Raw genomic sequence first — 17928 nt, 5'->3', positions numbered from 1 at the left:
CCCTTACATCAGTGTGGGCCAGATTGTGTGGGTTGTGCGGGTATCCCCGATTCAGGCCAAAACATGAGAAAAATCAAACCAAAGACCGATTCAATACCTATTTTTACCAAAATCCACAAACGAAAAGACAACATGAGAATGTTTGGTTTCATCGCTTGAAAGAGGGAAAATGGCGACGAGAAGTAGCAGATCGGAGAACGTAAAGAGGATTTTCTAGCAATTCGATGCGAACCACGGGACTTTTGCGTGGGTGGTCTCGCCCAGAAGAAGCAGAGGATTGCTACGTGGGCGGTCTCTCCCAACGACGGGATCGTCTTTGACAACATGTGGGAGATTGTCAACGACTTGGAGATTCTCGTCAAGAGGCTCAAGGCAAAGCAAGAGAAGGTCTCCATTGTGGTTCCTTCCTCATAAATGGAAGGAAGAAGACGAAGGGCGAAAGGGGGTGAAGGAGAAAAGGAAGAAGACGAACGGCAGCAGTGCAAGGGTTTGTTGGCTAAGAAAATAGAAATGATGGGTAGGGGTTTTTAGAATTTTAGGTATTTAGATGGTTAGCGGGGCAGGGCGGGTCCTTGGGGTTTTTAAAAACCCTAACCTGCAACCCGTCCTGCCCCGCACGGGTATATCATTTTTGGACCCGTACCCTAAAAAAAAAACTAAAACCCGAGATTTTAGGGGCGGGGCATGTGGGTTAGGGCGGGTTCGTGGGTATTTGATCACCCCTAGTCTCTGATGTAGTAATGTCACGTAATTATTTAGACATAATTACTTACGCCTTTTTGTAAAAGGCATGGTGTTACAGTAACAATAACCCATAAGATTATTTTAGGGTTAGACACACAAATTACAAGTTTTACAACACTAAGAAAAATCTAGGGTTTTGGGTCTTAACTTAATTTCTCACCAAAAATAAAACCCAATGTTTGGAGATGATCAATGACACTCCAAAATACATAATACCTAAAGAAAATTGAGAGATTAGACTCAACCCTAAAAAATTAACACAAATCTAAAAAAACTAAGATTTCGAATTTACCTCAAACCATGATTGTAAATCAAAGTATATAAATAGAAGACCATAGTGAAGTACATTTTACCAATTCACTGATCGACAGAATTCATCGATTCATAAGTTGAAAAACTGTGAGACTCAAGTTTCACAAATATTTTTGTGAAATGCACAAGAACGTGCAAAGAGGATCTCAAGAAATATTCAAGTGAGAATATTTGATTTTCTCAAGGTTATACTTTTACCTATTCTATTGATTAGAGAATCGTTTGTGAGTTCATACTCACGGTCATAATCAGTCATTAAAGAGAAGATCTGAAAGTTTAATCAAGAACATCAAGAACGTCAAGAACGTGTTCTTGATCATTCAACATGCAAGGAGAATCTTAGTTAGAGTTAAATAGCCCTATATGCCTAGAAGAGGCCAAATTCGATTATAAGTACTCCGAACTTGTGTATTTGTTTTATCTAGCTTTGTTTATCTTGAAGCAAAAATTTTCCTGAATCGATTTCTGCTACGCTTACTCTGTATGTGCATGATCCTCAACACATCAAGTATAAGACTTAACAATATGATGTTGGAAAGAAACGAATGAATGGGAACATGTATGGTATCATGGTATATGTACACTGTTTTATGATATGATTTGTGAAGGATCTCATTCTAGAAGTATTAATATGCACATACTATTGGCAAGGGCAAAGGGGTGTGTGTATATCACTGCCTATGGAATAGTTCGTTCAAATGGTTTTCTTATCTACAATGTTTACTTCATTAGTTACAGTCATGTGTTTCAAAGTGTTATAAAGCTAAGAAGTAGCTGTTATTGTAAACTTATAGTAGGAAAAGATAAGTCGGCTTATTTCGAAAAGTCATCGAGTTTTACTCGTTGAGAATTGTTGACTCACTCATTTTTGCATATGTTATTGTGGGATTCCATGATTGCATAGATTATGTTGATGTTGCTGGTGTTGAGGACGTTGAAGAGGACCCGATAACTAAGTACATGGGTTTTTATGATTGAGGCCATGGGTCGCCTTGAAGTCTATTTTTGTGGATTAGAATTACAATCCTCCTTTTGTGTACATCATTATTGGGCATGTTTATAAACAAATATGATGTATGTGGCTTGTGTCGCATGTGACACTTTTGTATAACCACATTTGTATTATGTAAAGACAACTAAGCTTTATAACATAGATGTTTAATGTCAGCTCTATGATGTTACTTCATGTATCATGTTAATTGTTTTCGTTGTTAGACGGTAATCTCTTATGTGAAGTGATATTATGATGTTATGAGATATTAGATGCATATATGTGACAGTGTAGCACACGTGACTTGCATATAAAGAAAAATATATATATATATATATATATATATATATATATGTTGTAAGTCTGCGGTTCACTACATTGCGGGGCCTCTTGAAGTTCTTAGTAGTCATTGTTGGGCAGTTGAAAGCTCCTGACGGCCATTGTGGGGCTGCCAAGAGTTCATGGCAACCATCGCAGGGTTGCAAAAGTCCTTGATGGCAGAGTCTCCAGAAGTTCACGGCGTCCATTGCAAGGGTTGTCGAATGTTCATGGTGGCTGCTGCAGCAATGTTAAAAGTTCATGGTGGCCGTCTTGGGGTCGTTGAAAGTTCATGGCTGTTGTCGTGAGGCTGCCAGAAGTTCATAAGGGTTGTTACAGGGCGACTAGAAGTTCACAGCGATCGTCGTGGGAAGTTCGAGGCGGCCGCCACAGGTCATCCAAAAGTTCAAGGTTGACGCTGAAAGTTCATGGCAGCCGACGCGGTGTCGTCAAAAGTTGCTGGTGGCTGGTGCGGGATGTTGTAAGTTTATGGAGGCCACCACGGGATCACCATATATTCCTTGTGACCGTCAAAAGTTCATGGAGGCTGTCGTGGGGCCGACGAAAGTTCCTAGCGGCCCCTACAATGTCGTTGAAAGTTTATGGCGGCCATTGTAGAGCTACTAGACATTTATGATGATTATTTTTTGAGAACTATTTTGTGTTTTATTTTTTGAAAAGTATTTTAAAGACAAAATGTTTTGTTTTATGAAAAAAAAATTGTTGTTTATTTTAAAAAGTGCGTTAATGGTAAGGACACGTTTAAAAAGCCGTTTAGATAACTACTATTTGAGAAGAGTTTTTACCATTTAAGAAATGAATAAAGTTTTTAAAATATTTACCAAACACCCAAAAAAAAAAAAAAAAAAAAAAAAAAAAAAAACTCTAAGGTCAGCTTTTTGCAATGAAGGTAGATATGTAAAAGATATTCCATAGAATGGAGTGAGATTTCATCTTAGAATGCTTTGGTTTCCAGAAAATATGGAGGTAATTGAATTGACTAATGTGAATTCAATAAGAGAAGCTCTTATATCTTCAAGCGCATAATCTTAATATAACAATAAAAATTATTATTTAATTTTTAATAAATTTTAAATCTTATAATAATTTTCCCTGCGTATAGCATTTCTCCGTATAATCCTTTTGGGCACGTTTTGTTTTTGTTGAAACAAAAGGCAAATGCAGAGAGGATCGAGACAAAAAAAAATCCAAAGTCCCATTCCTTTGGCTTCTGAAAAAGACTCCCTCCTTGACAAACCCCCCGCCCCTGTAATTCTATTCAATACGCTTTCTCTTTGAAACTTCTCAAGTCAGAGACTGAAAAGTGGAAGGTGTTTCCAAAGAAAAAGCAGGAGAGAGCTAAAGAAGAAGAACGAAGCTGAAGCAGCGTCACACGCTTTCTCTTTGAAACTTCTCAAGTCAGATATCTACCTTTGTTTGTTCTTATCATATACCTTTTTCAACTTTTCTTCTTCAAAATTTGTTCGTTTAGCCTGCAAGTTTGCAAAGTAAAAAAAAAAAAAAGTTAGATAAATAGGAAATGATTTAAGAAAAAAAAAATTATATTATTTCTTCTCTTAGCATGATGGAAGAATTTTTAAAAACTGTTTGAAAAGCAATTTTTTTTTTCTTTGATTCGTTTCTTAAGAAACGGAGGGAGGAACACAATTTCCTTTCCTTCAAAAGCGTCTCGGGACTGCATTGCATTCCTGCCAATTTCTTCCATCTAAACAGCCTTTAACTGTCCCTGGTCGATGAAAACCCATCTCGAATTCACCTTGAGTGCTAAGATTCAATTGGTTTTTTTTTTCTTTTCTATTAGGGTTTTCGGCAAGTAAATCGATCTGGGTCTGCTTCAAACTCTGAATTTCCGCTTCGCCGAACCTAAATTTTCTTCCGAAGAGGTGTTTTTGGCTTGAATTTCAATCTGGGTCTGCTTCAAAAATTTGCGATTTTGCGATATTCAGAACCCGATCACCTCGAAAAAGGATGGTTTCATTGTTGGGTTCGGCGTTATTTCCTCTGACTCTATCGAATGGCGCTTCTCGGTCCGCTAGAGTTGCAGTGTCTGGTGGGGGTAGGATCACTTCGTGTTGTTTTAAGCAAGGGAAGGAGCAGAGAAAGGTTGTTTGTGCTTGCATGGCGCCTCCACGGAACTTGAGAAGAGATGAATCCTCCGCTACCAAATTCAATGTAATTATATGCATTTGAAATTCTCAACATTGTAGTTTGTATTGGATTTTTTAGTGGTTATTTGGTAGTTCCTTCAGATTGGCTCATATGCAAAAACAATTTGTTCTATTGTTTAATTTCAAATGCTAACAATCAAATTGGGTTTTATTTACATCATGATATCGTTTTCTTTGGAGATGTAATTTGTGCTATTATCTGTGTAAAATCTACGCATTTGTTGTAGCTTACACTGATATCTATTGCTTGTCCATTCTCTCGGATTTTCTATGTTATGGATGATAACCAGATCATTCAGTTTTGGTCAAATTCGTGAGCAACTCGTATTATTGGATTTAGATTTAACTGATAGAATCCACATTGCGTTTTATAACTTTTGCTGCAGTTAAATCTAGTTACATTACATCTTATTATTTTTGTATTATAATCAAATTCAGTTGTCTTTATTTTACTTCCTATATTTAGCATTCAAATGGTTTTGAATTTTCACATTTTGTTCATGAATTTTTGTTTTGATCAACATATTTGCTTCATTTCTTTGTTAGTTGGATTCATGACTTGTATATGTGTATGAATACACGAATTCAAGTCGCATGGTACTGGGTTTTTATTTTATTTTATTTTTCCTTTTTATGATGGCTGACAAGGATGATCTTACTAGGATTCATTTAAATCAGAGAGTATAAGCACAGTACGGGAGCCTGACGATGATTCTGATGTTCTCATTGAGTGTAGAGATGTCTATAAGTCATTTGGGGAGAAGCAAATATTGAGAGGTGTGAGCTTCAAGGTGATTTTTTTTTTTTTTTTTTTTAATTCAATTTCATATTATCTATCTTGAGATTGCATCCATTCAGTACATTTCCAATAATATAGACCAAACTGCATGAAATTGATGTCGGGCGCCACTTGGGGCCTTCCTACTGACTTTGTTGATTAAGAGGTTTGGAACGAATATTATACATTCCAAATTAAACATTCAATTTGTCTATGAGGAACATCATTGCATAGCCCATGGATTTTTACATTGGGAGGCATATATAAAATTTTTATTTTTATCACCAAAAAGTTGTTACCTTGAAGGTGATTAAGTAGATTCACCCAGTGACATCCAGATTTTTGTATAGGCTTAATTTGTCATGATTATATATATATATATATATATATATATATATATATATATATATATATATATATATATATATATATACACATCATTGCATAGCCCATGGATTTTTACATTGGGAGGTATATATATATAATTTTTATTTTTATCACCAAAAAGTTGTTACCTTGAAGGTGATAAGTAGATTCACCCAGTGACATCCAGATTTTTGTATAGGCTAAATTAGTCACGATTATTCTTGTGTTTGAATTGCCCACTGATTCACCATCTGAAGTTATGTGTGTGTTTCTTTTGGAGCTAGAAATCTGCTGCATATGACTTGGAATATAATAGTTACTCATTTACAATCGTTACAGGTTATCTGAAGGTTGCTGTAGAGAGATCACTAGAAAAGTGCTTCAGATAAAGATACCATTTTTACTAGGAATTATTTATTGCTTATCTTTTTTTGCGAGCTCACTGTCAATGCCCCTACACTTAACATTGTATTAAGCATGAATAATTGAGCTTGTGATTTCATTCCCTGGTTTCTTTTTTCCCAAATGGATCTGGCTGAGCCATGAATTCTGGCCTCAATTTTGATCATGAAGCCCTGGCTTTTCCATAGGTAAATAGGCTGTTGGATTGGCCCTTAGATTCCTGGAATGCAGTTCTTGCAGCTCTAGTTTGTATACTTAAAAGTTGTCCAATTTAGACTGCTGTAGAATTGTCCCGTCAGGGATCCATAGGTAGTATGAGGACTGCATAAGGATTAGGGTCAGGAGTCGTAGTCCACTTGTCTTATAAATCTTTTGTGGGTAAGGTACATTTTGCTGGGTTGTTATATGAAATATGGGTTAGGGGTACGGCCTATATTGAGATAACTTACAATTTTCTCTCATTCCAATTGACTAAGAGCATACTAAATATTGGATCTTATAGTCTTGATGCTTTTGGGGATCAATACTGGGGAATTTTGGTTCGGAGGACATCTCTTGCATACTTGCAATGTGCTGTTTTATAGTTATTGCTTTGATCAGTGACTCCATTTCCTTACAACCATGTTGACTGCTTTAATTGCTGAATTCAATGAATTTGATCAGTAAAGGTTTCAAAGTTGAGGGTCTTACTTTGAGTTTATGTTGGTTTATGTTATAGATATGGAGAAGTTACTTATTTTCAATATCGTTTTGTAAAGGGTATGATGCGGTATGGACACGGTTTTTTGTCAATTATTCAAAATCTAGGATATGATACGATAGGAATATGTTAACTGATTAAATGTGTAAGGTAATAATAATTATTTTTTGTATATATAATTAGAAAACACCCAAAGTTTTTTAATATGTATAAATATTAACTATAATCCAGTTTATCATTCATAGAAATTCGGGAATTTGAAGGATCCTAACTTGGATCTAGTCAGGGCGAAGCCCCGGTTATTAAAAAAAAGGATCTTAACTTTCTAAAGCACTGGACCACATATTTTACATCTATACCATCCCCATCCCACCCCCCCCCCCCCCCCCCCCCCCCCCCCCCCCCCTTTTTTTTTTTTCCCTTAAAAAAGCTTATTTTTACCCTTCGAATGCATCCGTGTGATATCCATGTTGTGTATCAATCCATCTGTGATAAAAGTTAAATTTCATATTTGTAGATATGTATCCAATACATACCTTCTTATTGTGGCAAGTCTGGTATCGATAAGTGTCAAATATGGGGATACAATGGCTATTTTGAAGTGTCTATGCCTCCTAACTAGGGAAGGATTTTTTTGCTGAATTCTTTATTTATTTATTTTTTCGGTTTATGTTGCACTAATTTCTGTTTATCGGTTTCCTTGTTCCCATTTGAAGATTAGACATGGTGAAGCTGTTGGAATAATTGGGCCTTCTGGCACTGGGAAATCTACAGTTTTAAAAATTATTGCTGGACTTCTTGCTCCAGACAAGGTGGATAATTGATGTCTTTTATATGCTCGTACCTTGCTTGATTGGTTTGACAAATTTAATAAGCTCAATTGGATAGACCTTCAATCTGCTACTCCTTGGGTGCTCTCAGTTGACTATCTTTTGTTTAATAAGCAGGGAGAGGTTTACATACGAGGTACAAAGAGGGTTGGTTTGATCAGCGATGAGGAGATATCTGGTCTTCGAATTGGATTGGTAAAGTTTTCTTCTAAGCTACTTCTTCTAAGCTGTATATAACTTTAGTTATCTTGGCTTCTGAAGTTGATGACTGTTTTAATTTATTTACTATATTTCATACAGGTGTTTCAGAGTGCAGCACTTTTTGATTCTTTGACTGTTCGTGAAAATGTTGGCTTCCTTTTGTAAGAGTCATTTTAGATAATCTTTAGAAATGTAGTATTCTGTTGTATCCTTTTCTCCTTAGGACTCGTGCAGATAGTGGGAGTTTTGATTTAATAGTATTTTTTAAAAGCAAGAAATGATTAGTTTCTATTAATTGCTTAGATACGAAAACTCAAGCATGCCTGAGCATAAAATTTCGGAGCTTGTGACAGAAACCTTGGCTGCCGTTGGCTTAAAGGTATATACTTCAAATGTCAAGTTATCACTCTGAATATCAGATCCTGGTTTTACAAATTTCAAATAGTTGACAACAGTTGGGAAGATTTAGGGGCCTAATGAATTAGGATCATCTGATCATTTCAAGTACTAACCTGAGCAATCTACTTGTAGCTATTTGGTGCTAGTTTCTTATCCACTGTATTTGTAGATTGGTATTGTTGATGTACCTTAAGTATTCCCAATTTTGTGAAGTCAGTAGATATTTTGTAAATGCTTAAAAACTGTTTTCACCTGTTTACACCAATAACTATCACTGCTATCCTAGCTCCCGTCCTCTTCACTCCCCTCCCCAGCCTTTAGAGACCCTAAACTTCAATTTTTAAATGTATTCAAAATCTGAGTGTTTTTTAGGATGTTGAGGATCGGTTACCTTCTGAGTTGTCTGGTGGAATGAAGAAACGAGTTGCTTTAGCTCGGTCTTTAATCTTTGATACGACAAAGGAAGCAATAGAGCCTGAGGTATGTTGAAGAACTGAATAGACTCGTTGTATTCCTCTCCTACCATTATTTTTCTTGGTCTTTCCTGCATGAGTAGTTAATGATGATAGAATATTTTCTGAAAATTTCATTTTATTATGTTTAGTCTTTTATTGCTGGAATTATTTCCTTAGTATTTTAAGTCTCACTCGTAGGATACCTTTATCTGTTCTTTCTTGACTCGGTTAACAAATTTAGACTGCGGTGCTGCATATGAAACTGGAACCTACCATGATACCAATATTCCCCACAAACTACTCCGTATTACTTTTTGAATTTTGATTATCAAGAGTCCTATTTAAAATAGGTTGCTCACAGAGTTTTGTACATATCTTGCTTTTTAGGCAAAAAATGTATCCCTGTGTCCCAAAAGGTTGAACCTTCTGCTTTCCTTCCGTTGTAGGGTTTCCATGGGAAGAAAATAGAGAAAGAGGAGGTTATGTTTTCTACGTAGCCTCTCACCTCAATACATTTGAGTAATGATAAATGTCATCCCCATGTCCCCTTGTATCCCCCCAAAAATAATGTGGCTTTTAAAATCACCATTATATTTGTGATAGATCACTATTGGATTTTGATCCAATGGTAATTTTAAAAGCCACATCAGTTTTGGGGAGACACAAAGGGTGACATGGGTCTTACGTTTAGCATTATTCCAATATATGTATATATTGATTGTAAAATTCAATACAATAACCAAAATACCCCTATAACAAATCCCTATCACCAATATATTCTTTTTTAACCCTAAGAAACTCTTCTAACACTCTCCCTCAAGTTGTAGCATATATATCATATAAACCTAACTTGTAACATTAAACTCTACCTGCGTGTTCTCTTATTATGTTTTGAAGTTGTCTTTAGCTTAAAGGTCAATTTGGCCAAATCCCTCTCGGTCCCTGTTGGCAACATGGATAATGCTGCTGAGTTGGCTGTCATCTTGGGCTGTGAGACTTCCTCACTGCCCCTGAAGTACCTTGGTATGCCGCTTGGGGTGTGTTACAAGGCTAAGTCTATCTGGGATGGTATCGTGGCTAAGATGGAGCGTCGCTTGGCCAGTTGGAAAATGTTGTATTTGTACAAGGGTGTCAGGATTACCCTTATCAAAAGTATTCTCTCCAACCTTCCTACAAACTTCTTGTCTTTCTTTCCTATTCCTGCTCGTGTGGCCAATCGCATTGAGAAGCTCCTAAGAGACTTTCTGTGGGGTGGGATAGGCGATGATTTTAAATATCACTTGGTTAGCTGGGACAAGGTTTGCTCTTCGATCTCTAAGGGAGAGTTGGGGATTAGAAATTTGAGAGCGTTCAATCACGCCTTGCTAGGCAAATGGCTATGGCGTTTTGGGTCTGAGAGATGCGTGGTGGAGAGTCGTGGTGGATTCTAAATACGGCAGCCTATGGGGTGGGTGGTGCTCTCTCGAGCCGACAATTGTCTTTGGGCTGCGGGTGTGGAAGAACATCAGAAAAGGTTGGGATTCTTTCTCTAGATTCACTAGATTTGTTGTGGGGGACGGTTTCAAGATCAGTTTTTGGCATGATTTGTGGTGTAGGGACACGGCTCTTAAAGTAGCTTTTCCAGCTTTATTTGGTATTGCTTGTGTAAAGTATGCCACTGTTGCAGATAATTTTGAGTTTTTGGGCAACTCCAGCCAGTGGAACATGAGCTTCATTAGGGAGGCTCACGATTGGGAGGCGGATGTTTTTGTTTCCTTCTTCCAGGTGTTGCACTCAGTCAAAGTGAGCAGAGGCAGTGAAGACAAGTTGTGGTGGGTCTCCAAAAAACGTTTGTTCAAGGTCAAGTCCTTCTTTTACTCCTTAGCTTGCTTTGGAAGTAGTCGCTTTCCCTGGAAAAGCGTTTGGCGCACTAAAGCTCCCTCAAGGGCTGCCTTCTTTGTGTGGTCCGCGACTCTTGGCAAGATTCTTACGCTGGACAACCTTAGGAAACGGTATGTTATCGTGATAAACAGATGCTATATGAGTAAGAAGATTGGGAGTCCGTGGATCATCTCCTTCTTCACTGCGGTGTAGCTTCTGCTTTGTGGAGTTCTCTCTTTAGTCGTTTTGGGATGTCTTGGGTTATGCCTAGATGGGTTATCAACTTGCTCATTGGTGGTCCTCTGGAAGGCCAAGGAGTGCTGGGGTTTGGAAAATGACGCCTATTTGCCTCTTTTGGTGCTTATGGAGGGAAAAAAACAATAGAAGTTTTGAGGATTTAGAAAGTACCTTGGAAGAGATTCTATCCTCGTTCTACCTTTGTACTTTTGGACTACGACTTATGTCCACCCTTTGTCTTTTACTTTCGCCGACTTTCTCGCCCGCTTTTCTCTTTCTAATTAGGCGTTTCCTTATATATTCTCAGAGTACCAAGGGGCGCCTTATGCTTTTTTAATGAGATTGGTTTCTTGCTTGTCAAAAAAAAAAAAAAAAAAAATAATAATAATAATAAATAAACTCTAACCATTTACGACACAAAGATTTTTTGAACATTTCAGCTAATTGGTCTCTAGACTTCATGAATGGTGTAGATATATATCTTCACTAAATATCTTATCTTGAATGAAATGACAATGAACCTCAATATGCTTTCATGAAAACATGGGTTAGATGCAATATGTAAAGCTACCTAGTTATCATAGAACCCTATCTCCTAGAGAAAATGTTGTAACCACGTCAACTCATTGGTAGTGTGAGCCATTGCCATGTACTCTCCTATATTGATCATGGCAAAAACCATGCCTAGATACCCAAAGACCAGTTTTTCTGAAAAAGTTGAAACGATATGACTTATGATACTGGATCCAAGCAGAATAGGAATATACACCTCTGGATGACCAAAGAGCCGAAAGAGATGCTGGTATAATATGGGCTCTCCACCTCCAGCGGGATCAAGAAAGGTTGTATTAAAGTTTCGCTCGGTTAATAACATGTGCAATATCTTGTAGTACACCGTCTATTTGAGGGAGGACATGTCCAATCTACATCAGTAAACTTTCTACCTTGAGAAATCCGTTCGGTCTATACAATATCCCAAAACTTGGAGCTCTCTTCAAATACAACATAATATCAGCAGCAACTTCCCAATGTGAAACCCTAGGAGCTACCAATAACTGACTAATAACACTAATTGCATGAGATATCTGGCCTAGTAATAGTAAGATAATTCAACTTTCCAACTAGACAACGATATTTGCCAGGATCTTCAATTAATTCTCCTTCATCCTTTAGTAATTTTTTATTAGGATCCATTGGAATCTCAATAGGATGAGCACCCAAAAGACCCATCTCTTCTAACAAATAAGTACAAACTTTCTCCGAGATAAATTAATACTTTTCCGAGAAATAGCAACTTCAATCCCCAAAAAAATTAGAGTTTTTACAAATCCTTTGTATGAAACCTCTGCTCCAAAAACTGTTTCAATCCAGTAATGCCTCCTGAATCATCTTCAGTAATAATAATATCATCTACATATACCACAAGGAGAATATAGCCTGCACTAGTATGCAAGTAAAATATTGAATGATTTGTCCAACATCTCTGGAGACCAATCTCTAACACCGCCTAAGAGAATTTTCCAAACCATGCCCTCGATGATTGCCGGAGACCATACAAGGCTCTTTTCAGTTTATTGATTACCCTAATTCTCCCCTTGAGCAACAAACCTAGGTGGTTATATGAACTTCCTCATGTATGTCTTCATGCAATTAGGCAATTTTGACATCCAATTGAAACAAGGGTCAATCTAGATTAGTAGCCAAAGAAATATGTACACGAACAAAATAAATTTTGGTAACTGAAGAAAACGTCTCGTCATAATCAATACCATATGCCTGTGTCTAACCCTTAGCAACCAAACGAGCGTTCAATCTTTCAACTGAACCATCAAGATTAAACTTAATTGTGTAAACCCATTTGCAAGCAATAGTTTGTTTACCATGTGATAGTGGAACAAGCTCCCATGTCCCATTTTGATGCAAGGCCTCTATTTTCAATTCCACGGTTTGCTTCCAACCAGAGTCAGATAACGCATCTTGCACTATCTTTGGGATAGAAATACTAGAGAGAGGAGAAATAAAGCAAGAAAGTGATAGAGACAAAACTAGTGGATGCAAATTGACTAATAGGATGATGGGTAGTACAAGAACGTTTACCTTTCCACAGAGCAATAGCCTCGGAGTCGGATGTAGGTACGAACACTTGATTTGTAGACGGTAAGGATGATAATGGAGGTGTAGGACTGATGGTCGAGGGCGACGCGTATAAACTTGGAGTGGAGCAAGCGAGTGTGGAGGTAACAAGACTAGAGGAGAAGGAGAGGCAGACTCAAATAGAGTTGGAATTGGCAACGGAATTGACACATCATCAGGCTCAAGAGTAGAATCATCCAAAGCAATAACAACAGGAAAATATGGAGTAGACTCAACAAACGTGACATCGGCGCTAGTCAAGCCGTGTCGAAGAACAGGACTATAGCAATAATATCCCTCTAGGTTGTGAAATAACCAAGAAAGACATTTAGTAGCACAAGGATCAACCTTATTATAACTAGGACCCAAATTATTCTCTTAGTAGACACACCTAAAAACCTTAAGTGGCAAGAATAGGATGAAGAAGAAAAAAAGAGAGAATGAGGAGAGTTACCATCTAAGACTGAGGAGAGCATTTGATTAATAAGATAACAAGCAATGAGAACATCACTCCAAAGTTGTTTAGGAACATGCATATGAAATAAGAGAGCACCTGCAACATCCAATAAATGACGATTCTTATGTTCAACCACACCATTTTGTTGTGAAGTGTGAACACAGGAGGTCTAATGGATAACGCCTTTTTTAGACAGATAAGATGAAAATGAACTAGATGTATATTCTTTGGCGTTATCAGAATGCAAGGTACGGATTTTTTGAGCAAATTAAGTCCTAATGGCATTACGAAAAATTTCAAAAATAGAAAATAACTCAAAACGATTTTTCATTAAAAATAACAATTTCATACAAGGAAAATCATCCACAAATGTCACAAAATAAAGGAATTTTTTGGATGCTACATTAATTGGTCTCCATACATTAGAATGAACTAACTAACTCAAAATGACTCGAAACCCTAGGAACAACGCTTGATGAAAAAGAAACACGATGATGCTTACTAAGCTAACAAGCTTCACAATGCATGGACAACTCATGACGAAGACTCGGGATTTGACACTTCATTGTAAAAAGTGAAGGATGACCAAGACAACAATGCCACTGAAGAGCTAAGATTGGTGACTGTAGAGCGTGAGAGGGAGAGAGGTGGAGATCTAGATAATATAATCCACAAACTTCAGGCCCCATACCAATCATATTCCTCGTCTCGAGATCCTGAAAAAGGCACATAGAAGGGTAAAAACTAACAAAACAATTAAGAGTTTTGGTAATTTTACTAATGGATAACAAATTAAAAGGAAAACTAGGAACATGTAAAATAGACAATAACTCAATATCATAACTCAGATGTGTACTGATGGAGCCGACAACTCTGGGGAGGGAACCATTAGCTAGGGTGATATTTTGAGGTGTATCGGCAGGATGATAATTAGAGAGGGAAGTAGACCGAATTAGTCATATGTTTAGCTTCTTCAGCATTGATGACCCACGGGTTGCTAGTGGAGGATAAAAGACAATGAGATGCAGTACCTAATTGAGCAATAACAGTCATGGAAGAGGAAGAGCCTTAGTCAATGCTCGATCGACCCAACCCATGTAGTGCCATGAAAATTAGGGTTTCACAAGGGATTTTCGTGGTTTTCTAGGGTCCTAGGGTTCATTAAGGTCCTAGGGTTTTAAAAAGAATTAGAACCTAATTGTTAGACATGATGTGAATGCAAAGTGAGCAACAGCATCAACTCATTCTCAAACCTCTTACAGGATAACTTCACAAAATGATGGGAGCTCTTGACTTTCTGAACCACCAAATTTGAAGCCTATGCAACAGGCAAAATTGGCTCTTCAATTATTGCAAGGGGGTGAATATTCAAGGGCTTGCTATCCCTTGGGTCTTCCCTAGGATGGAGAACCAAATATGAGGAAGGAGACATCTTGACCCCACTGTCATTGGCCAGGGCTAACCCAGCATCACTGCCTGCTGACAAGGGATACAGCAAAAGCTCTTGCTCCTTCCCCTTACTTTCTCCAAGCTCTTCCCAAAAGGAGGAAAAAATGCCCAGGCTTTAACCTTGGGACCGCGACTCTCCTTCCATCTCTTATATCTAACGTCCAATCATGACCTTAGGAAAGCCCATGGGCCCTGTAGCTCCAGGGAGAGGAATACCTGCCTCATCATCAACAGAGTTTTCCGGAGCTGAACCCCAGGACCAATGGCCCATCAAACCGCAAGCTAAAACCCGCAATCCGACACCAGAGTCATCGTCAGCGTTGTCTGGGGCACAAATAGGAACTTTGATAGATGGTGGCATCGTTAGTTGGGTTATTGAGGGAACCATAGTTGATGTGGAACCGCTGGCAGAGATCGCAGAACCATCCCCCTTGAACAATCTTGACTCCCCTGTTAGCCCCTGCCAGGACAATTGACATCAAAGGTAGTGGCAGTGCACTCAGAGGACCAGCGGGCATGACAATGGGGATCTGGACATGCTCCCTCGCTCGTACAAGAACCCACTACTCTCGATTTGATTTTCCACTTGAAAGTGGATTTGGGCCTGTACTAGCGTTGGGTTGAAACTCGGGACTCAAACCGATTCGGGTCTGGCCCTTTAGATAGCGCCTTAGCGGGTTGGGCCTCTCAATATGGTTGCTATATCTTTTCATACCATCTTCAAGAAAAAAAAAAAAAAAAAAAACTGTAGTTTGGAGGATATCATTTGAAATCATAATCATGCCTCTTCCCTCTCCCAATCTTCTCATGCCATCTGTTGAAATATTTGTTAAATATGATATTTTTCAGTATTTATTACTTTCTATCATTCTAGGTATGATGTAGAAGCTACATATTTTGAAGGTGTCAAATCATTAGAACCCCTCTCTCTAGTATTTCAGATGTATAGCTGCTTTTGTACGAGAGTCTATCCTATGGCACTGAAACCTTAGGCTTTGATACTCTGTTAAATCACCACTTATTCCAAAAGCTTAAGCCGATAGGAAATGGTAAATTTGATCATTTAATTAATACTTTTAACACTCCACTCATGTGGGCTCAAACTCTCAACATGTGAGAGTTATGTTGGGTGTTAACATGCTGGCACTTTTGTAAGCCTTAAACTTGCAATGTCCTATTTCTTCAGTCTTTTTCATGGACAAGGTTTTGGTGGTTTTAGTTTAAGGCTTGTTTTTAGAGTGTAATAATGTATATGCAGTCTAATGCTTCAAGTGCCGGAATCATTAGAATATGTGCCTTTTTTTAATGCATAGTTTCTCTTCTACCTTTTTCCTCTCATCTATCTTATTGAATATAAAAAATATTTTTCTGGAAAAGGGAAGTAAAAGGTGTGGCATTCTGAGAATATCATTTGATGATTAGGAATTAATTTTCCAGTTGAACTGATTGTGGTTTGATGTTTGATTATTTCAATGATACTGGGGAAGAGTGTTAATATTGCAGGGTAAAGGGTTGGGGCATATGTGGCATTTTAGTTACTAGAATTCATAATATTTTTTATTTACTTTTTGGTTTATCATTAACAACTTTGGGAAATAACCATACACGCATCTATTTGTTTAATTTCTTGTCCTGGGGTCAGTAGCACGACTCTGGACATGAACACCTTAGAGCATGGGTATCCTCAATGTTGAAATGACTAGTCTCCTGACAATCCTTTGTACTCCTGAACAGGTGCTGTTGTATGATGAACCAACTGCTGGACTTGATCCAATTGCATCTACTGTTGTTGAAGATCTCATCCGCTCTGTCCATCTGAAAGGTGAGGATGCACTGGGGAAGCCTGGACAGATTGCTTCCTATGTTGTTGTTACTCACCAACACAGTACCATTACAAGAGCTGTCGACAGGTTATGCTCTGTCCAAACTCTTTACTCTTTGTCATGTTTGTTGCTAAGCGATTTTGCAGTGCTAAATCAATAGGTTACTTGATTTTTGTAGGTTACTGTTTCTTTATGAGGGGAAGGTTGTCTGGCAAGGAATGACTCATGAATTCACAACATCAACAAATCCAATCGTTCAACAGGTAATGACAAGAACTCTTAGTTTAGAATTTAATCAAAGGGATGATATATGCGCGTGGGAACACACACACATGTATCGATGTTGAGTTTTATACATCAGTGAGATGGTGGTAGTAGGTTATTTTATTTTATTTTTATTATTATTATTAAAAAAAAAAAAAAACAAAAAAAAAAACCCCTCTTCTGGCTTGGTAATGTTTGTAGTAGTAGTGAACAAAAAGGTGGAGAAACTTTGGATATCCTGAGAAAATAAACGTCTTGGTTACTGCATTAGTTCCAAAGCAACAAGACTGTTCACTTTCCCAATATGGTTATCATTTTCATTAGCTATCTCCCTCTCTCTCTCTATTAACATGATAATCAATTATATATTAGTTGGAATTTTAATTGTTTTTTCTCAGTTTATGAAGTTCACGTTCTTGAACTTCACAATTATTCTAAGCAGGTTTACATCTTTAATTGTGTTTTCAGTTTGCTTCCGGGAGCTTGGATGGACCAATAAGATACTAGAACTTATACTATAGTGGTATATATTAGACGAGACAGTCATTGATTCTTAGGTGTGGGCAGAGTTTCCAGGCAGAAACAGGTCTGGTGAGGCATGCAAATTTAGCCTCTGGCCACCTTTTCTGCAGGCTTTTATGACAAGCAATCTTGGAGCTCACCAATGAAGTTTTTGGCTTGTCAGATAAGTTGTGCCCTTGCATCTTTAGTTACAACCTTCAGTCAGAAGTGCCTGCTTTTAAACATACATGCTGAATGGGCGCCAGCAGGATATCTGCATTGTCATCAATTTCTTGGTAATTTAGCTTCATTTTTTTTTTGTTGGAACCCTTTTGGCCCCATTGCCAGAAAGACAAACTCATTTAACAGAAATTCATTAAAAAAAAGAAGGGAGAATTCATCCTGAACATAAATTTGTAGAAGCGATCATGTTCTAAAGGTTTCACTCCACTTATCTCTTGCATTCAAGGTTTTGTTGGTCACCAGCTGCTGGCATTATGAAATACTAAGAATATTTGG

General features: G+C 37.7%; 1 protein-coding gene across 2 annotated transcripts; it reads left to right on the top strand.

The window, feature by feature from the left end:
* Nucleotides 1-3560: 3560 nt before the first annotated feature.
* LOC133851546 (protein TRIGALACTOSYLDIACYLGLYCEROL 3, chloroplastic) lies at nt 3561-17877 on the top strand. Of its 2 annotated transcripts, XM_062287985.1 has the most exons (11): nt 3563-3783; nt 4188-4558; nt 5217-5345; nt 7517-7612; nt 7748-7825; nt 7931-7992; nt 8135-8210; nt 8603-8710; nt 16556-16731; nt 16823-16907; nt 17377-17877. In XM_062287985.1, exons 2-11 carry the CDS (start codon nt 4355-4357, stop codon nt 17413-17415), a joined length of 1053 nt encoding a protein of 350 aa, XP_062143969.1. In that variant the 5' UTR covers nt 3563-3783; nt 4188-4354; the 3' UTR covers nt 17416-17877. The 2 variants fall into 2 exon arrangements, with proteins under 2 accessions (XP_062143970.1, XP_062143969.1); XM_062287986.1 differs by lacking the exon at nt 5217-5345 and having other exon boundaries at nt 3561-3783.
* Nucleotides 17878-17928: the final 51 nt, after the last annotated feature.

Source organism: Alnus glutinosa, chromosome 12, assembly GCF_958979055.1.
Source record: "Alnus glutinosa chromosome 12, dhAlnGlut1.1, whole genome shotgun sequence".
Classification (NCBI taxonomy): Eukaryota; Viridiplantae; Streptophyta; class Magnoliopsida; order Fagales; family Betulaceae; genus Alnus; species Alnus glutinosa.
Note: the sequence above shows the minus strand (reverse complement) of the source record. Positions and strands in the feature narration are given on the sequence as shown.

Bases quoted from the DNA above. Each gene is read 5' to 3' on its own strand.
- LOC133851546 (XM_062287985.1), top strand. From the start codon at position 4,355: ATGGTTTCATTGTTGGGTTCGGCGTTATTTCCTCTGACTCTATCGAAT. The intron at 7,613-7,747 runs GTGGATAATTGA...TTTAATAAGCAG, and splicing joins GACTTCTTGCTCCAGACAAG to GGAGAGGTTTACATACGAGG. The intron at 16,908-17,376 runs GTAATGACAAGA...TTGTGTTTTCAG, and splicing joins CAAATCCAATCGTTCAACAG to TTTGCTTCCGGGAGCTTGGA.